The sequence below is a fragment of the Eretmochelys imbricata genome, chromosome 3 (assembly GCF_965152235.1).
Source record: "Eretmochelys imbricata isolate rEreImb1 chromosome 3, rEreImb1.hap1, whole genome shotgun sequence".
In the NCBI taxonomy this organism is placed as follows: Eukaryota; Metazoa; Chordata; order Testudines; family Cheloniidae; genus Eretmochelys; species Eretmochelys imbricata.
Window position 1 is genome coordinate 146365355 of NC_135574.1, and position 27073 is coordinate 146392427.

General features: G+C 40.1%; 1 protein-coding gene across 1 annotated transcript in view; it reads left to right on the top strand.

The window, feature by feature from the left end:
* Positions 1 to 27073, top strand: part of BIRC6 (baculoviral IAP repeat containing 6) — a 323928-nt gene that overhangs the window by 121717 nt on the left and 175138 nt on the right. The window contains 6 exon segments of the mRNA XM_077813548.1: positions 575 to 691; positions 1359 to 1513; positions 2538 to 2664; positions 5750 to 5860; positions 15308 to 15441; positions 23332 to 23459. Of these exon segments, the coding sequence (XP_077669674.1) occupies positions 575 to 691; positions 1359 to 1513; positions 2538 to 2664; positions 5750 to 5860; positions 15308 to 15441; positions 23332 to 23459 (772 nt within the window).

Genomic DNA, 27073 nt, shown 5'->3' on the forward strand with positions numbered 1-27073 from the left:
GTTCTGAAGTTGTTTTTTTCACTCTCCTACTCAATCCCTGCCACATTTAAAAAAAAAAAGCATAATTTTTTCAAAGGTGCTTTACTGAACCAGAGATAAGAAGCGGACAATGTTGCAGGGAAAAGAGCCTTCAGTAAGAAGTACCTCACTTGTTATTTTGGAAACTGGTTCTGATTCCAGAATTATGACCCACTGAAAAATGGTGCTTGCACACATGCTCGGTCCATGAGTAATTGTGGAAGGGGCAGCCAAGTGAGAAGCGAAGTATACTTTTTTGCACTTCAGTGTTCTGTTAATCACTACCTGAGAACACACATTTACAGATTACTTCAAAATTTTTGATACTGCTGTTCTGAGTATACATGTCTAACACTCGCCGCCATGATAAGGAGCAGTGAACCTATTCACCAATTATAATAAAAAAAATATGTTTTGCCAGTTGCTAATGTTGGATATGTAGCTGTGTTGATCTCACAGTAGATCAAGCAGTGTCTTTTTGTTCAATCTTTAAGTACATTATAATCCACATGTTTGTTTGATATTCAAATGTTCCCTTGTATGCTGCTTTCTATAGCTTTGGATGCCCGTCTAGAAGTTGGACTGGAACAGCAAGCAGAGCTGATGCTGAAAATGATGTCTACTCTAGAGGCTGATTCCATTTTGCAAGCATTAACAAACACGTCGCCTACATGTAACTATACATTGCTAAATCTTTCTCTTCACTTACTGACCATGACTTTCACTTAAAATTGTTTTCTTGTTAAGGTTAACTTCAGGATTCTCAAATAATTTTGTAAATTGATCATTCAAGTGGGGATACTAAAAAATAAGTGAGTCATTTTACAAAGTTGTGAAATATGTACCATTTTCTACTGCTGTAAGTGAAACACTATAAAGAAGAGGAATGGGTTTCATTCGGAGACTCTAGCTGAATAAAGACGTGTTCAGTGAAGTCTTTACATTTGTTTTCAAGAGCTTGATTGTTGGCTGTGATTAAACAAAGTGGAATACTCCCCTTTGGAATAGGACTGTGTGGAATGCTTAAATGGGAATTCCCAGTAGTCTGTTTGACTGTAGTGCACAGCAGAACCACAGAGCTTCTGTTGGCCAATAGCTTTGAAAGCCCATTTCAGTGGGGTCATGCCCCAAATAGTGAATGTAAAGAGCTTTATACCTGTCACTCAAGCACACCCTTTCAGGTTTCTGTAACCAGTAGTATGGTGACTTAAATACTGTATCAAAGATGTGACTATAACATGAAAAAATCAGTACTGGATAAGAAAATATAAATATTTTTTGCCTAGTGTAACTTTTTTCCTACAAAAGAATTCATGAAAAAACTTGATTTAATTTTTTAGTAACTCAGTCTCCTAGTGGAACAGATGATTCATTGCTAAGGGGATTACATGCTGCTAACCAGACCAACCAGCTGATCATACAGTTGTCCTCCATACCTATGCTGAGTGTGTGCTTCAACAAACTCTTTTCCATGCTACAAGTCCATCATGTTCAGGTATGGAATTATGAACTTTCAGAACTTTGGTTAATACAGTACTTATTGCTAATATTGAGAGAGGAGTGTTACATTTCCCCATATTCAAAGTTTTTAACTATTGAAAATGGAATGGGAAAAGTACCTGTTAAGTAGATGACTTTTTAAGTTCTCATGTGCAAATAGAGATAAAATAAATTATTAGGTATCCTAAACACTTGTCTACAGAACATAACTTTTTTAACACTTCTGTAATTAAAAACAGTATTGGATCTTTCACTGTAGGACATTGGATACCTCAACTAGTGATGAATTTCACTAAAGGTTAAAATTACTTAACATTTAATGGTCCTGATTATGTAAGGGCCACACGATGGAAAAGTGGAGGCCCTTTTACATGTTTTGCCCTTGCATGTGCGCGCACACATGCAAATTCGACAGTATGCCCATGGATACTTCAGGGCCTACCTTTCAATTTATATGCACATTTGTAGTTACTGAGCACATTTGTATGCCTCCCCACATCAGTTTAAATATTTAATCGAAAGTCTGTTGCACTAGCGGATTTTGAATAACGTAGTCCCATCATTGCTTGTGAGTAATGAGTCACTGGCTTTGCGCATTCCAAAAGTTATATGCTGAACTTCTGCTGAGATATCTTAAATATTGAGATTGTCAGGCTATATGTAAACCATTCTTTTCTAAGAGAAACTTGGAGCATAGATAATTCTTAATTGTGTTTAAAATATAGAAATAAAAAAGCCATTGCCAGACTAGAGTAAAAGTACTCGTGTACTATGTTAAATGAAGTTTAATTTTATTGAAATTGCTGTACATCTGTTTGAAGTTTCAAAGCTCTTCTGAAGAAGATTGTGCTTCGTTATGCTTGTCACCAGAGCGTGATAGCAGAGAATGTAGATAAGATAAATGACATTTTAAAAATCAAAATAGTCTGTTTTTCACACTTCAAGGTGTAGAAGTACAATTCTGTTTTTGCTGATTTGTTATTTTATATCAGCTATTTATCTTTTTTTATTATTTTCAGCTTGAGTCGCTTCTACAGTTATGGCTCACATTAAGCCTGAATTCCAGCTCCTCTGGGAGTAAAGATAATGGTGCTGACGTTTTCCTTTATAATGCTAATCGGATACCTGTAATTTCTCTGAATCAAGGTAAAAATATTCTAGAATGGGATAATAGGTGTGTAAACAGCTAGAATATGATTTTCACAAGTAGCTAGTGTTGGCTTAATGCTCCCATTGAAGTCAATGGTAAAACTGTCTGCATCTTGTTTTCCAGAGAATCCTCTGACTTTGTTTTCCTTAACATAACCTCTGAATAGCATTCAAAAAATTTATCAGAGCATTCTACCAGTTTGGCCTTTTCTGGAAGGGTGGAAGAAACCATCACAGGATACTGCTCAGAATTAGTATTATTAAATTTCAGTGATTAATATGTTGCCGTTCTATCACTTCTATTTGTTCTGTGAGGACTTTATTTGGAATGCTCTGCTTGCCAGAAGCAGGAGATATATCTGACATCCTTCTCTAGTAAATATGATTCTGTGGCACCTTCTTCTGCCCCACTCACTCCAATCAAAGGACATGGGAGAAAATAAGGTCTTTGAACTGGTTAGTCCAAAGAAGGTGGAGACGGGAACTTTTTTCTGCTGTTTCAAGTGCTCAGTGCTCTCTTTATATTTTTGATTACAAATATTTGCACAAAAACAAAAGAAATACTATTTTTCAATTCCCTTTATACAAGTACTAGCTCTTTATCATGAAAGTTGAACTTACAAATGTAGAATTATGTACAAAAAAACCTGCACTCAAAAACAAAACAATGTAAAATTTTAGAGCAGGGGTGGCCAACCCGAGCCTGAGAAGGATCCCGAATTTACCAATGTGCATTGCCGAAGAGCCACAGTAACATGTCAGCAGCCTCCTATCAGCTCCCCCCGCCCCCAGTGTCTCCCACTCGCCAGCAGCACCGCCGATCAGCACCTAACTCTCCATCCCTGTGCCTCCCACCCGCCGCAATCAGCTGTTTTGTGGTGTGCAGGACCCTTGCAGGGGAGGGGAGGAGGAGGAGCCGCAGCCGCAAGGGCACAACAGACTCAGGGGAAGGAGCGGGGACCTTGGAGGAAGGAGTGGAGGGGGGCCGGGGCCTTGGGCAGAGCCAGAGATTGAGCAATGAGCACCCTGTACCACACTGGAAAGTTGGCGCCTGTAGCTCCAGCCCCGGAGTTGGCACCTACGCAAGGAGCCGCGTATTAACCTCTGAAGAGCCGCACGTGGCTCCGGAGCCACAGGTTGGCCACCCCTGCTTTAGAGCCTACAAGTTCAATCAGTCCTACTCCTTGTTCAGCCAATCGCTCAGACAAACAAGTTTGTTTACATTTGCGGAAGATAATGCTGCCTGCTTCTTGTTTATAATGTCACCTGAAAGTGAGAACAGATGTTTGCATGGCACTGCTGTAGCTGATTACGGGTTCTGCTCAATAACAATCCAAAGCAGTGTGGACCGACACATGTTCATTTTCATTATCTGAGTCAGATGCCACCAGCAGAAGGTTGATTTTCTTTTTTTGGTGGTTTGGGTTCTGGAGTTTCCACATCAGGGTGTTGCTCTTTTAAGACTTCTGAAAGAATGCTCCACACCTCATTCCTCTCAGATTTTGGAAGGCACTTCAGATTCTTAAACCTTGGGTCAAGTGCTGTAGCTATTTTTAGAAATCTCATGTTGGTACCTTTTGTGTTTTGTGAAATCTGCAGTGAAAGTGTTCTTAAAACGAACATGTGCTGGGTCATCATCCGAGACTGCCATAACATGAAATATATGGCAGAATGTGGGTAAAACAGAGCAGCAGACATCTAATTCTCCCCTAAGGAATTCAGTCACAAATTTATTTAACACATTATTTTTTTTAATGAGCGTCATCAGCATGGAAGCCTGTCCTCTGGAATGGTGGTTGAAGCATGAAGGGACATATGAATCTTTAGCGCATCTGGCACATAAATATCTTGCGATGCCAGCTACAACTTTCAGGTGACATTGTAATTTAGAAGTGGGCAGCATTATCTCCCCGTAAATATAAGCAAACTTGGTTTCTCTTAGCAATTGGCTCACCAAGAAGGTAGGATTCATTGGACTTGTAGACTCTAAAGTTTTACATTTTTTTTGTTTTTGAGTGCAGTTATGTACACTGCATTACATATTTGTAAGTTGCACTTTTGTGATAGAGATTGCACTACAGTACTTGTATGAGGTAAACTGAAAATACTATTTCTTTAATCATTTTTACAGTGCAAATATTTGTAATAAAAAACAATATAAAGTGAGCACTGTACACTTTGTATTCTGTGTAGTAGTTGAAATCAATATATTTGAAAATGTAGAAAAATATCCAAGAATATTTAATACGTTTGAATTGGTATTCTATTGTTTAACTGCGATTAATCATAGTTAATTTTTTTGAGTTAATCATGTGAGGTAACTGCGATTAATCGACAGCCCTAGAAGTAAGCAAAGCATCCTTCATTCAGCCTGTAACTGCTTCCTGCCACTTTCACTAGTGAATCCTGCCATGTGACCTGAAATCTGCAGTGAACATATTATTGGGGATTTTGCTGCTGAAATGACAACCCCACATCATATCCTGAGGAGTGGATTTTGAGCCACATAGGAAAAGCGGCCTTGTCATAGAAAAGTCTTAACCTTGCTAGCTCCTGAAGCACTGAAACAAATCAGTCACTGTCTCATTTTTTCCATTCTGTAATTTGGGGCTCTAGTTTAGTAGCAGCCTGGTATGAAGACATACCTCAAATTTTTGTCAATAATTGTGGTTAGCCTTTCTTTATTTAAAAAAACTACAGTATTCTTCAGCAAAGGTTCAAAACATTAAAGCCTACATTAATGAAGTTGCATACTTCAATCTGTTAGCTGTAGAATGCTATAATGTATTCCTTGAAAACGAAAAAATCATTTTTTTTCATGTGCTACCTTTGTTTATAAGATGGAAGGATTTTACATTGACATTATGAAAAATTCTACTTGTGTTAATTCATGTACAGTTTCTTTTAAATGCACAGGATTAGCATCAAAAAAAATGTAATGAACTTTCAGTCCTAATATAAGTTCCTGATTATTACCTTTTGTTAAGGGCTCAGTATTTTGAAAAAATACAGTATGTTCTTCTTTACAGCATCAGTTAAGGGCTCAGTATTTTGAAAAAATACAGTATGTTCTTCTTTACAGCATCAGTAACTAGCTTTCTGACCGTCCTGGCCTGGTATCCTAATACCTTACTGCGGACATGGTGCCTTGTGCTTCATAGCCTAACTCTTATGACGAACATGCAGCTTAACTGTAAGTTTTCTCTGAACGTTGTTGTTGTTATGATGCTTGAAAACTAAATTACAAATGAAATAAAGTAAAATAAAAAGGTTCTTAATAAATGCAGGGTTTTTTTCAGGGAACAGATAGTGAATTTGGTGCCATTCACCTGCAGGGTGTCTGACTTTTACACAGGATATGTAGTGACTTATATTAATCCATACTGTGGGTGATGTCATGTGTGGAATAAATAGATGATTTCAAGTATAGTTCATCTAACAAGCCTCTGTTTAAAATAGGATATTCTTACTGAGCATATCTGCTCCTTTCAAGCTTACCTACTGTCTTCAGTGACATACATTTTTGCTCCATTTTTTATTCCTGTTAATACTGCAGAGTTAACAGCACAAAGAGAGGGGCTGAATTCTGTTCCTTCTTGTACATCATCAGAATGGCATACTAAATAATTTATGCTGTTCATGTCCCCCTGTAAACAGTAGGTTCTTAATGATGGCAACATTTTTATAACTGGTGATGGAAGGGAAAACTTAGCTTGACTTTCACTTGAGCTGTCCATTAAAAATAGGGAGAAAAGAAAACCATGCAAGGTAACTTAGCTAGATTTTTCCCCCCAACATAGTATATATCCATAATACCTCACTACAGTGGCATAACAAGAACTTTAAAAAAGTTTAATTGTTACATTTCTATCAATCTATAACCTTCACTGTAAATCCTCTGTTTTTGTTAACTGCTTTTAACTTACTGGTTTTTTTGGTTAACATTTCTGACTTTTTTTTCTTTCATGTGAATAGACACCCTTGTATGCTCTTCTAAATTTTTACAATGAAGTAGGGTTTGAACCAAAATGTACTTTTATTCAGATGTTGCCGAGTGGAATGCAACTTAATTCATAAAGCTATACTTCATCAGCACACATGCAGTTAAATCTACTTGATAAAATAACCCTTTAAGATATAAATATTTTTGTAACCATTTTTTGACAATCCCTTAGGTCATTCTGAATATCTGGTGACATCACTTAACAGCAAACGCAGACAGGAAATTCCAATAAATTTGTTGTCAGTCCCTTGTTGAAAGTGTTAGTGCTGATTGAGAAACTATAATTAAGTATTTCTAGGACATCCATTGCTGTCCTGTCTAAATGTCACACTAATAAATCTCTTCTAAAACACTTGATATTTTCGAAGTTCTTTACAAACTTTTAATTAACCTATGAGCCCACGCAACATCCCTTTGAGGTATGTAAGCTATCTTCTTCCCCTTATCCCTTCATCTGGTGTAGAGTAATTGTTCTAGGATCTGCCATTTTCCTCTATTTGAGGTGATATTAAGGTCCACCTGCTTACCTTCTTCTCTGATACAATCCATCCATTGCTTTCTCGGCTTTCCTCAGGGTCTCCTGCCATGCTATCTTACACCGAGTCCTCTTTCTTTGAGGCAGGTAAACATTGTTGTTCCCATTTTACAGATGGAGAAACCAAGAGGCTAAGTAACTTTCCCGAGAGTACCTCATGAGTAAATGGCTGTTTTGAGACTATAACCCAAGCTGCCAAACTCAGTCCCGTGCCAAATCCACTACACCAAGCTGTTATGGAGTTCTTCCACTTCTAGTTCTTTTCTTTTTCGGCTTTTACTCTTTCCTCCCTCCTTTTTGACCAAAATGATGTTAGTACCCTAACTTCTGTAGCTATGGAGTTATATTTTTTTGTTCATGGTGCTGCATCTGGAACAATTTGTGAGAGGGAATCCACAGAGTAGGCCTCACCCTGCAATCCTACAGGCTTCTAGTGTCTCAATTTTTCATCTTTTTATGGAATAGGAAGAGAAGAAATTCTTTTTACTTGTTTTTTTTTCTTTTAGCCACAACAAACTATCTTTCTTTTCAGACGGAGAGCATGAGTGTCTTTTCATGATAAACATAATTTGAGTTTGGAGAGCTAGTACCTGTTTTCTGTATGAAAGCAAGAGGCCAGATCTTGCCTGTACACAAGTCAATCCAGGGTATACCAGACAGACACATTTCAAACCTTGTTAGGGGAACACAATCCTTTTTATGTTAAATTTTGTAAACACTCTATCTATTGTTTTAGCAATACTCTGGAAATTTATATGGCTATATGAGCTTGTCATGTCAAATCTTGTAAAGATTTAAACTTTGAGAAATAACATGAGATTATCCCTTTTTTGGTTCGCCTTTTGATTTGTTTTGTAATTGCAATGAGGAAATTTAGTCTTGGCTCTGAGTATAGTTTTGAGTGCATTTAGAGAGGGAGAAATGATCTAAGGTTTGACACTGATGCAAGATGGAGAGTTCAAATGGTCTGGTTGCTCAAACATGAGGACTTCATTTCATTCTTATATGTTATTGAATAACCTCTGAGCGTGTCAGTTTCTTTGAATCAGTTCCAACAGACTGGAGGAAAGATTCTGTATTCTGTTACACAGCATTTCAATTAGTGTGTGGAAAGTCACTTTCTTCTTTGCATTTTGATCCCTGTGTGTATTCCACTGAGAGTTAAGCCACAGGCAGTTCCAGGAGCTGCTATGAACGGTGGCGGAAGAACTCCAACTCTCCTTAGATGAAGTCCAGAATACACAGCATAAGTTCTGGGACATCCTGAAACCCACAGGATACAGCCAGATAGGACTTCTGGTGAATGAAGCCATACTGGAAGAGGCAGGAGTCAAATGGCATACACTGGCAACCTCCTACCCCCAACAGATCTGAGAAATGTAACTTTGTCCTGGCAGAGAAATCAGAGTTTTTTTTATTTTCCCACTTCCCTCCGAACTGCCTGGTTGCTTAGACTGCCACAGAAAGATGTAGGCAGCAATACCCAACAGTCACCACTGATAAGGAGGCCAAACATGCTGGGCAGGAAGGTGTTTACATCTACTAGCCTCCAATTTTGAATACTGAACCATTAAGCAGTGTTAGTTAAGTATGATCTAAATTATTCAATGTTCCTAGGGACTAATTATCCCAGCACAACAGGGCTTAATTTCAGGCCTTTATCAGCGAAGGCAAGCTGGTGGTCAGAACTGCACTAGTGTCTGTGGTTGATGCAGCTGACATTGGATCAAGGTCAATGGCAACTGCTATCATGATGCGCCAGGATTCAGGGCTCTCTCTTCTGGGTTTCCCAGGGAGGTCCAGAACACTGCAGAAGACTTGCCCTTCAAGACCCTATATGAGAGGGGAAAAAAGGCTGGGGGGTATATCCATGAGAGGAGGAGAAAGGCAGCCAGGACAGATCCTTTGCTGTAAAGCTGACAAAACCAGCTTATAGTGCCTCTAGGCAGAGAGGAGAGAATCCTCAAAAGAACCAGCAGGAAAATTTTCTTCTTTGAGTAGTTGTCCGTGTGCCTCCCACTCTGTGCACGTGACGTTGCGTACAAGATCAGTGTCTTTGAATAGCAGTGTCTTTGGGGCTGCACCTACACCTTACAGATATTTGCACCATTAACCTTCATTATTGAACTGATTAGAGGATTGATTCACATTCTGATTAGTAACTGGGAAAGCTGCTGATCAATACTGCGAATGACTGTTAGTGATTACTAGACATGTATGAATATATCTGTGTCAATATGGCAAAAGATGAAGGAAGTGGTAGGAAATGAAGAGGACTGACACAATGAAAAACAAATAATTTTCCTAAAACAAAATGTGAATATTGTTAGGAGTTGTTAAATAGCAAGATAGAAAGGATTCTTGTTCATCTCAAAATGCAGAAAAAACGTTTCTTTGGATTCTCTAAGATAAAATGTTTCCTTGAATAAAGCTGTCTGTTGAACTAAAAGAGCAGTTCATCAAGTTTTGATCTTGAAAGTGAGACTTTGTGCTATCAGCCTCAAAATGTAGCCTCAATGATAACTTAAGTCACTGTTTCAGGTTTTCCAGAAGCACTACATCAGCTTCCTTCAGGAGCTGTATCTTAGTCTTCAACATGCCCCTGTGACAAAGTCAGGCCAGACGACTGCAAGAGTGTGCTTCTTCTCAAGAGTCTCTCTCAAACATATAGGCCATGAAGCAAGCATCTGGTCTCTTGGAGACAAAGGGATGCCCTGGTCTCACAATTTCAAAGACCAAAAAGCTGAAAGTACGGAGCAATGGAGCTCTCATCTCTGTTCTTGTGGAAGCAAATGAAGACATGATCAACTTGAAGCTGTTCTTCAGCAAACGTAAGAAGATCTGAAAACTGTCTTTGCTCCCTTCAGGCAGAGCACCACTGGGAATTTCAATGTACAGGTGGTTGGTCAGCACTGCCCTCCAATTAACATGTTTGGCATCTGTAAGCCTTGAGCCCTAGAATGTTATAGGCCCTTGGGTCACAGAAATATTGAAAGATGAAGATGAGCTTACTAAAAAAAATTGCAGGTTTTTTTTTTTCTAACTTCAACTCCAGGTAATGCACAATGAGCAATTTAAACACTGTACCCTGAATACAGTCCTCCATAAAAAATTAACTTGCAGTTTCACTACTAAATGTTGCAAGTGGAAAAAGAGAAAAAAATTAAGGAAGAACAAAAGAATCACCACTAACATTACTACAAGATGGGTGGTTGAATGTGATATGACCAATCTTCCCAATAGCATTCAGTGGATTTTTCAGGAAGATTGTCTGTTTGCATCTAACTACTATAAAAGTATTGATTATTGCACACTTAGATCAAAACATAGCACAACAATATATTCTATAAGGAGGTACAGAATTTACAAAAACAATTGAATGAGTTTTTTGGAGATACTTGATAGCTTACTGGCTGACACTGCTGTCACTTTCCATGGACATCTGGCTTGATATAATTAGCAAAAAAGTGAGGGGAAAACACAAGAGAACCAAAAAATAAAAATAAAAAATTGAAGTTAGGGGCATTGCCATTACTTAACTAATAAGACCGATTTTAAATATAAAGGTCATAAATTGAGCCCAGAACAGAATGAGGCTGAAATTTGGCTAATGGGTGCATAATCCTGAGCTGCTTCATCCTCTTCCAGCATTAAAATGGAGGAGACCAGTTTCTACTCTGAATCTACATTTAAAGGAGGTTGTTGCAGTTCATTGTATTAAAATGATGAAAAGCAGTAGAAATAAAATCATGCAACACAACATCTGAATTCAGATGAACTTTTAAAAGCTGTGCAGGCAGCTGAGCATCAGATGAGCATGTCTTTATCACATTCAGATTGGATTAGTTGAAACTTCATAATAGGTTACGTACTAAAAAGAAAAAAGTTGATGTATCTTGCAGCAGATACAAAAGTCATGAGTCTAACTAGTTAGAGATTGTAGTATTTTTTTATTTGCAGTGTTAAACTTTATTTTGGACAATGTGCCTTTTTTATGCTTGGTATAAATATGTTTATGAAGAATATCAATGTGTTTTTTCATTTAATTAAATATTTTGGATGTGTGTGTGGTTAAAGAAAATCATAAACTTGTCCAGAATGATAGTATTGGTTGCTGCCAAAGTGAGCCCTAGAGTAGCAAATCATGTTTGTTTTCAGAGGTTCCATTTTTCCCAGCTTGGTCCTCTTCAACAATTTGCACACCTACCCTGGCTGTTGCAGATTTGTCTCCCACCAAAGCAAGGCTGGCTTTTCTTCCTCTAGGATAGTCAAATGTGGACTACAGCACATCCCTTCTTTACTGTTTCATGGGCCTGATGCTGCCTACCTCTGAGGTTGAGAAGGCTGCTTCAGCCTGTTGTTTACTTTATTGAGGCCCAGTTTAGTTTTCTTCATCAGTCTTGGCTTAATTAATTGGACTCAAAACAATATTAGCAAATCAGTGTGAAGCATATGCTCCTTGTACCTCTGTAAGAATCTTTTTCAGCATGTGTTTGCTATATCTACTTAATATGAAAAATCTGTTATAGGTTGTAGACAGGCAACTTATGACAAAGGAAAACTACTCAGTGAAAATTCTTATATTTTTGTCTTCCTCTTCTCCCTGGTCACTCAATAACAGACCTAAAAGTGGCAATTCTTCAACAAAAAAACTTCAATGTGAAACTGAAGAACTGGAATTAATTGGCAAACTGGACACCCTCAAATTAGGCCTGAATAAAGACTGGGAGTGGTTGGGTCATTACAAAACCTAAACCTAATTTTCCCCCATACTAATTTCCCCCTGCTGCTACTCACATCTTCTTGTCAACTCTTTGAAATGGGCCACTATCATTACCACTACAAAAGTTATTTTTCCTCCCTTGGTATTCTGCTGTTAACTGAATTGTCTCGTTAGACTGACCTCACACTTTGTAAGGCAATTCCCATCTTTTCATGTATTTATACCTGCTCCTGTATTTTCCACTCCATGCGTCTGATGAAGGGGGTTCTAGCCCACGAAAGCTTATGCCCAAATACATTTGTTAGTCTCTAAGGTGCCCCAAGGACTCCTCATTGTTTTTCCTTCTATCCTGTTTCCCTGGAGGGATTTCTTTTCATGGCAAACCTCTCCAACATTATAACTTTATTTCACTGCTTTGAAAGCTTTTCAGTTGAGATAGAAGTTGTCAGGATTTAATACTGATCTTGACTGACAGTACTTTGCCTCCTGGTGGGTGGAGACTTATTAGTTAGTATAAGGAAACTATTGTATAATGAAGAGGAAGTCTCTGAAAGACAGAATTACTCGTAAGTAGTTTTCCTTTTTCACTCATCTACATCCTTTCCAAGGGATAAGTTATTGATCAAATAGATGCCAAGGAAACTCTCAAATACAAAGAAAGTAAAACTTCTCCGTATTTTTTTCCTCATCTCATCTATGGGATGAAGTCTATATCTATCTAAATAGATGTTCAAGCCATGCAGTTTGGTGAAAGTAAGTAAATGTATCTATTCCAGTAGGGCTTCTACACTTTCCCAAGTCTTGTTGTAGTTGAGTTTTCTTAATCATATGTAAGGCACGTGAGTAAGTTTGCTATGTATTCATTGAGCTTTATTTTGATTATCTGATCTATTCTCGTTTTACCTGTATTTCAATATCGCACTCACCCCCAAACTTGGAGGGTTTATTCCTATTGACAAATCTCCAAGTATATACAGTAGTTGCCGAAAGTGTGCTTTAAAGAGCAGATAGAATACATAGTCCTTGCCTGAGAGACCTTAGAGTGCAGTTTAAAAAACAATAGAAAAGACCTGGGCTGAGGAAGATCAAAAGTTAGAATAAATAGAGTTCTCGGAACATATTGCCTCCACAAAACTAAAACTTGCTTCTATCTAAAGAATATTTTATGGGCAAATTCAGAAATTGAGGGAGTGGACTGACTGTGGGACTTGATTAATGAAGAATTAAGAGAGTACTGTAATTAATGCCAGTCAGCATGGGTTTATGGAACCGGTATCCTGTTAAACTAACTTGATATCTTTTTTTAAACGTGATTACAAGCTTGGTTGATAAAGGTAAAAGTGTTGACTTAATATACTTTGACTTCTGTAAGACGTTTGACTGGGTACTGCATGACATTTTGACTAAAAAACTAGAATGATACAAATTTAACATGGCACACATTAAATGGATTAAAAATTGGCTAACTGATAGATCTCAGTGAAATTGTAAATGGGGAATCGTCATCAAGCGGGTGTGTTTCCAGTGAGCTCTCACATGGATTGGTTCTTGGACCTATGCTATTTAACATTTTTAGTAATGATCTGGAAGAAAACATAAAATCCTCCCTGATTAAGTTTGCAGAGGACACAAAAATTGGGGGGAGGGGGGAGTAGTAAATGATGAAGAGAACAGATCACTGATACAGAGCAGTCTGTATCGCTTGGTAAACTGGGTGCAAATAAATATTATGCATTTTAATACAGCTAAATGTAAGCATATACATCTAGGAACAGAGAGTGTAGACCATATTGACCATATGAGGGATTCTTTCCTGGGAAGCAGTGACTCTGAAAAAGATATGGTGGATAATTAGAACCTGAGCTCACAGTGTGATGATGAGAGCGAATGCAATTTTTGGATGCATAAACAGAGGAATCTTGAGTAGGAGTACAGAAGTTATTTTACCTAGGTATTTGACACAGGTGCAACTGCTGCCGGAATACTGTGTCCAGTTCTGGTGTTACCAGTTCAAGAAGACTGTTGATAAAATGGGATTCAGAGAAAAGCCACAAGAATGATTAAAAGATAAGAAAATATGCCTTATAGTTAGGGACTCAAAGAGCTCAATTTATTTAGTTTAACAAAGAAAAAGATAAGAGGTGACTTGATTACAGTCTGTAAGTTCCTATCTGGGGAACAAATAGTTGATGATGGGCTCTTCAGTCTTGCGAAGAAAGGTATAACACATCCAGTAGCTGGAAGTTGAAGCCAGAGAAATTCAGACTTGAAATAGGTGTAAATTTTTAATGGTGAGAGAAATTAACCACTGGAACAATTTACCTAGGGTTGTGGTGGATTCTTCATCACCAACCATTTTTAAATCAAGACTGGATGTTTTTCTAAAAGTTATGCTCTAGGAATTATTTTGGAGAAGTTCTATGGCCTGTGTTATACAGGAGAGCAGGCTAGATCAGTGGTTCTCAAACTTTTCTTTTTTGCGGACCACTTGCAAATTGCTGAGGGTCTCTGTGGACCACTTAATGATCTTTCCAAATGTTGTTTGTACCATGAGCTAACTATAGTAAAGCGTTTTGGATAAAAACGCTATATAAAAAACCCCAATCATAATTCACATTTTTTGTTCTACAAATAAAAGCACACAACTCCTATTTTAATATCAGTAGTATTACCTTTCTAATGTGATGGATGTGCCCTCTCTCCCCTGTCGTGGCAGCCCCCGAGCTGGGGCTGGGAAGGAGGTGGGGGCGGGTCTCCCTTGCCGTGGCAGCCCCTGAGCTGGGGCTGGGAAGGAGGCCTGTCTCTTCCCAGCAGCCACAACCCTGGCGCTGGGGAAAGTCACCTCTTTCTCTGGTCGCTGCAGCCCTGCACATCCCAAATTCCCCCTACCCCCTCTTTTCATCCCACTGCCCCCTCCCACTTACTCCCTATCTCCCCCCCCCCCCCAGGCTACCACCTCACCTTACATATGTGTCTTGTCCAGGCACCTAATTAGTGGAGCCACACATGCGCAGCTCCACTAATTTAGGTGGGTGGCCCTTTATTCTCTTGTGTGCGGCCACCTTAGAGAGAACTATTCACGAACCACCTGAAAGGAGCTTGCGGACCACAGTTTGAGAACCTCTGGACTAGATGATCACAACCCCTTCTGGTTTTGGAATCTATGTGTTTTTTTTAAACAGTTGGGGATCTGTTAGATTTGGTGGTGGGGAAAAATGGTATACTTGGAACCTCAGTGAATGGTAAATAACTTATAGTAGCCTACTCCATTTTGAATAATGATGTATTATGAATAATGCATTGTGTGTACCAAGTATAAATTTTATTAATTTTGTTAGTACTTGCAGTTCAAATTCTATTTTTATGTTTTTGTTTTTAGCTGGTTCAAGCAGTGCCATCGGAGCTCAGGAAAGTACTGCCCAACTGTTGGTGTCAGATCCCAACCTCATTCATGTTTTAGTGAAATTTCTTTCAGGCACTAATCCTCATGGAACAAATCAACACAGTCAACAGGTAATACTGCTAATTACAAAAACAGAAGTAACTCAGAATTATAGGTAATTATTTTACCTAGTGTTGTAAAACCTCATTATGTCCATGGCTTGCACCATCATCACTTTTATGGTGTTAGATGATTGTGATAATTTTTTCTGTGTAATTATTGTTCTTCTTCAAGTATATGTCCCTATGAGTGCTCTACCATAAGCTGTATGTATGCTTGTGTAGTCTCGATCAGAGACAGCAAAGTTGTGTCTGCCAGCCCTTATCTGAGCAGTGCCAAGTGCTCTACATGAGGGTATATAGGGAGGCGTGAGTATATACCCCTAGGGGATGCCAGGGTAGACTTCTAGGCCACCCCAAACAACATGAAATGTTGCCTGTTCTGCTCCAAGGGAGGCTAAAGCCACAAGTATCAGGGGGATGCCTGATAACACCAAGGCCCAATAGCCTTCTTTATGCTTTCCCACCTATTCTGTTAATCCTTAAGACCCTTTTCAGGCTGTGCTGAGAAGGAGCAAGAGCTATGCTCATAGCACCTGTTTGGCTGAGACAGGTGTGGTAACCCCAAACCTCATCCATGTCTTGGAGTTAATGCCCCCTAGCTTGCCTTTCACAAAGGACCTATTGACACAGAACTCAGGGACCATCATCCATCCTAACCCCCCGCCCCCGAATCTGAGAGCATGGCTCCTAAATCACTCTCAGACATGAAGCTGGTCTTTTCAGATAGATTTCAGTCAGTTTTGTTATCCAGTGGAAAGTCCACTACTCACAAGACTTACCTCCAAAAATGGAAATGCTTCCAATTCTAGTGTCCTTCTCAAGCCTTGGAAGTTCTGCTTTCCAAGATCCTGGACTACTACCTATTACAGTACATCTGGCTGTCATCACAGCCTTCCACTCACCCATCCAAGACTTCAGTCTTTGCCTATCCTACAGCAACCAGATTTCTTAGAACTTGTTCTCTCTTGCTTGACACCTGGCCCCCCAGCGGGACCTCAATCTTGTTTTAAATACCTAATGGAAAACCTTCAAACCAATGACAATCTGGTCCCTCTTCCACCTCTCCCTGAACATTTTGTTCCTAATTGCCATCACCTTAGGAAGGAGAATGGGGGAGCTGGGCTAATGCAGCATACATCACCTTCTACAAAAACAAGGTTATGCTACATCCCCATCCTCACTTCCTTCCAAAGGTCTCCTGGAGCATAACGTTAACCAGGAAATTCACCAACCAGTTTTCTACCCAAAACCTCATTTCTTCAGAGAGAAATCAAGCCTTCATTCACTGGATGTCCGAAAGGCCTCTGCGTTCTATCTGGACAAGACTAAACCGTTCCAGGTCTCTCTCGGGCTATTTGTATCAGTTATAGATGGGATGAAGAGCCAGCCAGTTTTCACATAAAGGCGAAGTGGGGTTCCATCTTGACCTTCTATGAAAATATGGGGGTGCAGCCTTCTCGCTGAGTAATAGCACATTCCACTAGAGCTGAGTCCACATTTGTAGCTCTACTGAAGAACAAGCCCGTAACAGAACTCTTCTGGATTGTTTTAGTCTTCTCTCCATATCTTAGCCAAACATTACGCTTATCTTACATGTTTCCAGAGATGGCTCTTTGGTGATGCAGTCCTTCCAGTTGTCCTGGACTTACCTCATCATCAGCTATTTCCTCACTGAGTTACAGCTTGGGAGTCTCCTTTGGTGGCGTACCTATAGGGACATATACTTGAAGAGGGAGAGGGTACTTATCTTACCGTAACTTGAGTTCTCCAGGATGTTTTGTCTCTGTAGGTGCTCCTTCTCCTTTCCTTTGGAGTTCTGCTTCATGGTTAAGAAGGAACTGAGTGGTGATGGGCTTACATTTCCCTATATGCACTCATTCAGAGCATGAGGCACCAGCACACAAACACTACTTTGCAGTCTTCAATCAAGAGTGTGTGGGCACCTGCATGGTTGAGCACCTGCAGGGACAAGTTTCAGAGTAACAGCCGTGTTAGTCTGTATTCGCAAAAAGAAAAGGAGTACTTGTGGCACCTTAGAGACTAACCAATTTATTTTAGCATGAGCTTTCGTGAGCTACAGCTCACTTCATCAGATACATACCGTGGAAACTGCAGCAGACTTTATATATACACAGAGAATATGAAACAATACCTCCTCCCACCCCACTGTCCTGCTGGTAATAGCTTATCTAAAGTAATCGTCAGGTTAGGCCATTTCCAGCACAAATCCAGGTTTTCTCACCCTCCACCCCCCCACACAAATTCACTCTCCTGCTGGTGATAGCCCATCCAAAGTGACAACTCTTTACACAGTGTGCATGATAATGAAGTTAGGCCATTTCCTGCACAAATCCAGGTTCTCTCACTCCCTCACCCCCCTCCAAAAACCCACCCCCATACACACACAGACTCACTCTCCTGCTGGTAATAGCTCGTCCAAACTGACCACTCTCCAAGTTTAAATCCAAGTTAAACCAGAACATCTGGGGGGGGGGGGGGGGAAACAAGAGGAAATAGGCTACCTTGCATAATGACTTAGCCACTCCCAGTCTCTGTTTAAGCCTAAATTAATAGTATCCAATTTGCAAATGAATTCCAATTCAGCAGTTTCTCGCTGGAGTCTGGATTTGAAGTTTTTTTGTTTTAAGATAGCGACCTTCATGTCTGTGATTGCGTGACCAGAGAGATTGAAGTGTTCTCCGACTGGTTTATGAATGTTATAATTCTTGACATCTGATTTGTGTCCATTTATTCTTTTACGTAGAGACTGTCCAGTTTGACCAATGTACATGGCAGAGGGGCATTGCTGGCACATGATGGCATAAATCACATTGGTGGATGTGCAGGTGAACGAGCCTCTGATAGTGTGGCTGATGTTATTAGGCCCTGTGATGGTGTCCCCTGAATAGATATGTGGGCACAATTGGCAACGGGCTTTGTTGCAAGGATAAGTTCCTGGGTTAGTGGTTCTGTTGTGTGGTATGTGGTTGTTGGTGAGTATTTGCTTCAGGTTGCGGGGCTGTCTGTAGGCAAGGACTGGCCTGTCTCCCAAGATTTGTGAGAGTGTTGGGTCATCCTTTAGGATAGGTTGTAGATCCTTAATAATGCGTTGGAGGGGTTTTAGTTGGGGGCTGAAGGTGACGGCTAGTGGCGTTCTGTTATTTTCTTTGTTAGGCCTGTCCTGCAGTAGGTAACTTCTGGGAACTCTTCTGGCTCTATCAATCTGTTTCTTTACTTCCGCAGGTGGGTATTGTAGTTGTAAGAAAGCTTGACAGAGATCTTGTAGGTGTTTGTCTCTGTCTGAGGGGTTGGAGCAAATGCGGTTGTATCGCAGAGCTTGGCTGTAGACGATGGATCGTGTGGTGTGGTCAGGGTGAAAGCTGGAGGCATGCAGGTAGGAATAGCGGTCAGTAGGTTTCCGGTATAGGGTGGTGTTTATGTGACCATTGTTTATTAGCACTGTAGTGTCCAGGAAGTGGATCTCTTGTGTGGACTGGACCAGGCTGAGGTTGATGGTGGGATGGAAATTGTTGAAATCATGGTGGAATTCCTCAAGGGCTTCTTTTCCATGGGTCCAGATGATGAAGATGTCATCAATATAGCGCAAGTAGAGTAGGGGCTTTAGGGGACGAGAGCTGAGGAAGCGTTGTTCTAAATCAGCCATAAAAATGTTGGCATACTGTGGGGCCATGCGGGTACCCATAGCAGTGCCGCTGATCTGAAGGTATACATTGTCCCCAAATGTGAAATAGTTATGGGTAAGGACAAAGTCACAAAGTTCAGCCACCAGGTTCAGACAGAGACAAACACCTACAAGATCTCTGTCAAGCTTTCTTACAACTACAATACCCACCTGCGGAAGTAAAGAAACAGATTGATAGAGCCAGAAGAGTTCCCAGAAGTTACCTACTGCAGGACAGGCCTAACAAAGAAAATAACAGAACGCCACTAGCCGTCACCTTCAGCCCCCAACTAAAACCCCTCCAACGCATTATTAAGGATCTACAACCTATCCTAAAGGATGACCCAACACTCTCACAAATCTTGGGAGACAGGCCAGTCCTTGCCTACAGACAGCCCTGCAACCTGAAGCAAATACTCACCAACAACCACATACCACACAACAGAACCACTAACCCAGGAACTTATCCTTGCAACAAAGCCCGTTGCCAATTGTGCCCACATATCTATTCAGGGGACACCATCACAGGGCCTAATAACATCAGCCACACTATCAGAGGCTCGTTCACCTGCACATCCACCAATGTGATTTATGCCATCATGTGCCAGCAATGCCCCTCTGCCATGTACATTGGTCAAACTGGACAGTCTCTACGTAAAAGAATAAATGGACACAAATCAGATGTCAAGAATTATAACATTCATAAACCAGTCGGAGAACACTTCAATCTCTCTGGTCACGCAATCACAGACATGAAGGTCGCTATCTTAAAACAAAAAAACTTCAAATCCAGACTCCAGCGAGAAACTGCTGAATTGGAATTCATTTGCAAATTGGATACTATTAATTTAGGCTTAAATAGAGACTGGGAGTGGCTAAGTCATTATGCAAGGTAGCCTATTTCCTCTTGTTTTTTCCTCTCCCCCCCCCCCCCCCAGATGTTCTGGTTTAACTTGGATTTAAACTTGGAGAGTGGTCAGTTTGGACGAGCTATTACCAGCAGGAGAGTGAGTCTGTGTGTGTATGGGGGTGGGTTTTTGGAGGGGGGTGAGGGTGTGAGAGAACCTGGATTTGTGCAGGAAATGGCCTAACTTCATTATCATGCACATTGTGTAAAGAGTTGTCACTTTGGATGGGCTATCACCAGCAGGAGAGAGAATTTGTGTGGGGGGGTGGAGGGTGAGAAAACCTGGATTTGTGCTGGAAATGGCCTAACCTGACGATTACTTTAGATAAGCTATTACCAGCAGGACAGTGGGGTGGGAGGAGGTATTGTTTCATATTCTCTGTGTATATATAAAGTCTGCTGCAGTTTCCACGATATGTATCTGATGAAGTGAGCTGTAGCTCACGAAAGCTCATGCTAAAATAAATTGGTTAGTCTCTAAGGTGCCACAAGTACTCCTTTTCTTTTTGCAGGGACAAATATCTCTAAGAACTCATAAGAACAGGAGACCATCCATGCTGGGTCAAACCAGTGGTTCATCTAGCCCAGTATCCTGTCTTCTGACTGTGGCTGATTCCAGATGCTTCAGAGGGAGTGAACAGAAGAGGGCAATTTATCGAGTGGTCCATCCGTAGTCCCAGCTTCTGGCAGTCAGAGGTTTAGGGATACCCAGAGCATGGGGTAGCATCTCTGATCATCTTGGCTAATAGCCATTGATGGAACTATCCTCCATGAACTTATCTAATTCTTTTCTTGAAACCTGTTATACTTTTGGCCTTTGCAGCCTCCTCTGGCAACAAGTTCCACTGGCTGATTGTGCATTGTGTGGAAAAAGTACTTCCTGATGTTTGTTTTAAACCTGCTGCCTCTTAATTTTATTGGGTGGTCCCTGGTTTGTGTGTATGTAAAGGGGTACGTAACACATCCTTATTCACTTTTTCCACGCTTTTCATGATGCTACAGACCTCTACCACATCCACCCCCTTACTCATCTCTTTTCAAACTGAACAATGTCAGTCTTTTTAATTTCTCCTCTTATGGAAGCTGGCTTTTTTGCATAATTTTGTTGCCCTTCTCTGTACTATTTTTTTAATTCTAATACATCTCTTTTGAGCTGGGGTGACCAGAACTGCACACAATATTCAAGGTGTGGTAGTACTATGGATTCATATCATGGCGGCATGAAACCTTTTGTTGTCTTATCTATCCCTTTCCTATTGGTTCCTAACATTGTTAGCTTTTTGGACTGCCACTGCATATTGAACAGATGTTTTCAGAGAACTGTTCATGGTGATTCCAAGATCTTTCCTGAGTTTTAGCAGTTAATTTAAACCCCATCATTTTTAGATGTATAGTTAGGAATTTGTTTTCCAATGTGCATTACTTTGCACTTATCAACGTTGAATTTCATCTGCCATTTGCTTGCCCAGTGAGCCAGTTTTGTGAGGTCCCTTTGTAACTCTTCACAGTCAGCTTTCAACTTAACTATCTTGAGTAATTTTGTGTCATCTGCAAACTTTGTCACCTCACTGTTTATCGCTGTTTCCAGATCATTTATGAATAAATTGAACAGCACAGGTTCTGGTACAGATCTTTGGGGGACCTCAATATTTACCTCTTTCGACTGTGAAAATTGACCATTTATTCCTTCTCTTTGTTACCTATGTTTTAATCAGTTACTGATCCATGTGTGGACCTTCCCTCTTATCCTGTGCCTGCTGCCTTTGCTTAAGAGCCTTTTGTGAGGAACCCTGTCAAAGGTTTTTGTTGTTTGTTTGTTTTTGTTTTTTAAAGTCCAAGTATACTCTATCCACTGGGTCACCCGTGTCCAGATGTTTGTTGACTTTTCAAAGAATTCTAGCAGATTGGCAAATCATAGTTTCCCTTTACAAGAACTGCACTGAGTCTTCTCCAACATATTATGTTCATTGATGTGTCTGATAATTCCTTTCTTTACTATAGTTTCAACCAATTTGCTTCGTACTGAAGTTAGGTTTACCAGCCTGTAATTGCCAGGATTGCCTCTGGAGCCTTTTTTAAAAAAGTGGTGTTACAATAGCGATCCTTCGTCATCTGTTGTAGAGGCTGATTTAAACGAAAGGTTGTATACCACAGTTAGTATTTCCTCAATTTCATATTTTAGTTCCTTCAGAATTCTTGGGAGAATACCATCTGGTCCTGGTGACTTATTACTGTTTAATTTATCCCCAAACTTCCTCTGTTAACACCTCACTCCAGGACAGTTCCTCAGATTTGTCACCTAAAAAGAATGGCTCAGGTGTGGGAATCTCCCTCACATCCTCTGCGGTGAAAACCAATGCAAAGAATTTGTTTAAGTTCTCCGCAATGGCCTTGTCTTTTTTGAGTGCTCCTTTAGCACCTCGATCATCCCGTAGCCCCACTAATTGTTTGGTAGGCTTCTTGCTTCCGATGTACTTAGAAAAATTCTGACTGTTTGTTTTTGTCTGTATGTGCTAGTTGCTCTTCATATTATTTTTTGGCCTTCCTAATTATACTTTTACACCTGACTTGCCAGAGTTTATGCTTTCTTCTCAAGTTATTGGTAAGGTAAGTAACCTTTTCCTTTGTTTATGCTGCTAGTTTCTTTATTTAATAGCATAACTCATGGATATGTTTTTTTCTTTTCTGAACTATTCTGGAGCATTATGGTAGAATCAAACACTACACAGTATACCAATGACTTGATATTCCATGTGAGGGATTTCCTAATAGCAATTTTGTTTTTAGATACAGTAAAATAATGCAAGTAAACCCCATTAACTGAAATCAAATTGGTTAGGAGGAGAACTGTTAATGAACCATTTTAAGATTATGTAGTTAAGTAAGTGAGGAAATATGAAAATTAAGATCATATTGTTAACCAGCCTATATTACATATTTTTTTACTGACTACTTCTAATGTATATGTTTCTATGTGAAAATCAGTTCAGATTAATGGGTTTCGTGTTGGATAAGCTACATTACTCATTAAAGATTAGAAATTTTCTTAAAAAGGTAACTGTTATGAGGGGAATAATCTATTTGTTTTCATCCAAGAACTGAACTTTTGTGGTGTTACTACCCATCGCTGGTGGTAGAATGCAAATAAGAAAAATTAAGACTTGTATCCACTCAATGGAAATTCCACAGAAATTATTCCGGAATGCAAGCTTAGTTTCCATAATGCTTTTCTTATAAAACATTTTACAGTAATTGTATTTTAAACAAAAGCTTCCTTGTAGCATAAAAAACTTTTGAAATCTCTTTTCAGGTTGGGCCAACAGCTACACAAGCTATGCAAGAATTTCTTACTCGATTACAAGTGCACCTTTCTTCAACTTGTCCTCAGATGTTCAGTGAATTTTTATTAAAGTTAATACATATACTTTCAACAGAGAGGTAAAGATTGAGTTTTATCTTTAATACCCAAGTTAATTTTTTTACTTCCAGAAATAGCTTTAGGCTGTCTATATTACAAATAAGTGTTTCTGTAACTAGGATGTGACACTTCCATATTTATCCAATTGTGTGTGAATCATGGCTGAAAAGATTTTGCACCTCTACACATACTATACTACCTAACCATATTTAAATGAGTTAATTTTGGGGAATTCTTAGCAGTACCTATGTGGTACCTCCTTCAGGTGCTAGAATGCCTGGAGTTACATGCCCACAAATCTGCATTGGCAGCAAGTGGAACAGTGCACTCAGGACTCTCCACAAGTCCTTGCATGAGGGACTGCAAATAGGAAGACTATATTGAGTGGTAGATGATTGGATGACATGACCTCCTCCTGGACTTGATTGGGGAACTTGTTTTTTGTTGGAGCAACATCTAATGTGATGCTGATTTGGGAGGCCCTCCAAAAAACCCTCTAATATTTTCATTAGCCAGAGGAAGGTCTGCTCGGGGACTCTAGTCTAAGGGGATAAAATAATCTGGAGTGTGGCATGAGGAGTGGGTTAAGAGGATTGCTGGTAGATTTGGAAAGTATTTCACCTGGATTGGTAAAGGAGGCTAGAATGGGATTTACGAAGCATGGTTTCATATAATATCCTTGCCATCAGCTGCAGCTACTTGTCCTTCAAAAATATATTATTAAACATGCGTGTTTTAAGGTCTTCAGCCTTACCAATAGAAATTAATAATATACTTAATTCTCATATCTCTAAAAATGTTTTCAAATAGTCTATATATAAATGAATGCTAAACTCTCCCTATATCTTCCCCAGTAATCATTTAAAAAAATGTGTAAAGAAAACCTGACTGTAATGGTTATTTGTAAATATAGTTAATTGTAGAATAGATCTCGTCACCAAACAACAATATTTTTTGTTTAACCTGGTAACTAATTTCTTTCCAATACATTTGTTTTTTAGCCCACAGAGAAAGATCATATTGACTTTATTCAGATCAAAAATATAATCAGTTGATCAGAGTGGAAAATTAAATAGCAACTTGCTATGGCCAAGATGTAAAAGGTTGAATTCCTCATTTAAGTGTTTAAATTCTGTTGTTAAAGACTTAATTCTTCCCTGCTACTGCAAGTATTTTACTATACATCAGTCTTATGATGCCACTTACTGGGATGCAAGGATTTGAGAAACTCCCACCCCTATTTTATAAGCCTAATTTTGACCACCTTCAAGTTTTCTTTGCTTCCTGGCTTCAGCAGCAGAGATTGGTTGCCTCTGCTTTCCTGCTCTCTCCTTCCTTGTGCGTATGCATCGTTGTGTCTCTCTGTGGTATGGACACAAAGGAAGACAGAGGATGTAAGAAAAGGAAAAAAAGAACAAGCGCCGAAAGAAGAACTCCAAGGGCTCTTCTTCGTTCAGGAAGGAGAGAGTGAAAGACAGAGTGCTAAGTTCTGCGACAGCACTTCATCCTTTTAGGTGTGTGGGATCCTTGGTGAGAACATACCATTCAATCAGACACTATTCCAAACTCTCATGGGGATGCCAGAATGCCCAAATGTATGTCATCTTCAAGCAGGGAGTGGCAGTTTCACTGGTGCACAAGAGGTCCTAGCACTCTACCTACCTGCCTGCCTGCCTGACTCCTATCTGAACTGTGCCACAGCTTGGTACCTGCTCTCTGGCTTATCCAGTTCTTCAGCAATTTCACTGCCTTTGTAAGGTCCAGGAGATCTTGGATCTGGATGTCTCTCAAATGGTCCTAGTTTTAGTAAGTCTCACTTTAACAGGCATTCCTTCTGTCCCTCCTTTGTATAGACTCCTATCAGCCTCTCTGTCCCACAAGCAATACCTTTCAGCCTGCTTTTCTTTCAGCTCCTGGAGAAATTTTTGTCTCTTCAGCCTCTGTGTGGTGCTCCTTCATCCTCCTGTAGTTCCACCCACAATATGAAGAACAGATTTATTATCTCTTGGTCTGATACTAGAGAGCTTAGTCTTCACCCCACCTCCAAGCAGGAAACAGGCTCTCATCTCTCCAGAGACCCACTGCCTGAGCAATTTGGCTGCTTGTTCAGCTTAGCCATGTTCTATCAGGGTGCCTAGGCCTGAGGTTTCTCTGCTGGCCCCTGGTAAGCCCTGCTCTTACCGGTACTCTTCTGGCTCCTTTCCTACACAGGGCTCACAACAGTGGTTCTTTTTCCTGGGCTATGTATACATTATGAGCCGGGAGTGCGATTGTCTTGCTTGTGTACAAACATTCACACTAGCTCTCATTGAGCTAGTGCAAGTTTAAATAGCAGTGTGGCTGGGGTAGCACTAGCAGTGATAGCAAAGGCATGGCTGAGCCAAGCTGAATGCATATCTACCATTTTCAGGTGGTTTGTATTCGCAGATGATGTCGCTCTCCTAACACATACCCAACACCGTATACAAGAAAAAACAATTCGACTCAATGCATTCAGCCAGCAAATTGGACTGGAAAATCAACTGCAATAAGACAAATATCATGACCTTTAATATTGCCTCACCATCACCTGTACGGATAAAGGATTGTGCTGCCCAAGTATGTGAATGTTTCTACATTGGTGAGAACGTAATCAGCCAGCATGGTGGAACAAGCCAGGACATCCGGAACAAAATCAGTAAAGCCAGGAACACCTTCAGGAGCTTAAATACAGTCTGGAAATCATCAAAATACAACACCAAAACCAAACTCAAGATTTATCAGAACTGCGTATTTTCAACACTGTTTTATAGTGCAGAATGCTGGGGATTGAGAAAGTATGACATGTCCAAACTGTCCTTATTCCATACAACCTGCCTCAGAAAAATCCTGTATCTTTTGGCTCAGAACAATCTCAAACCAAGATCTGCTGACACAGTGGAGCCAAGAGGATCTGAGCACCAATCATTGCCAGGAGGTGCTGGAGATGGATTGGTCATGTGCTTTGGATGGAAACTGATTCCATCACCAGAGTAGCACTTAAGATAGACACCTGAAGGCAAGTGAAAACGAGGTTGCCTGAAAACGACATGGTGAAGAGCTGTGGAAGCCAAGCTGGAAAACCTGGGGTACAGCTGGGGAACCGTTGAAAGACTTGCCAGAAGTAGACAGGAGTGGAGGAGCTTCGTCATTGCTCTAAATGCCAGAGGTAATAGGAACATGATGATGATGATTTATATTCAGAATGGCTCAGCTGTGCTTCCTTTGCTGCTACCAGTGCCACCACGGCTACACTATTTATACACAAGCAGAGGAATCACACCACAAGCTTGTAGTGTAGATGTAGCCTTAGTTAAGCTCAGCTGGAAGCTTTTATAAACAGCTTTGGCCTCCATGCTCCCTCAGGCTTTCTTTCAAGATTTGGGTGCACAGATGACTCAGGGTTTAAGCATAAAATTTGAAATCACTACACTTTCTAGCTACAGAGGTTCAAACTCAGCCCAGGCTCACTCAGTGTTGAAGTTAAACTGAATGTCTTGCAGTTCACTGTGTCTGGGTCTCTCAGATGACATGTAAAACTAAGGACCTGGTTTTACATATAGGGTGCACCTACACAGCCCCTGGGGTGTGATTTGTAGCTTGGGTAGATGTACCC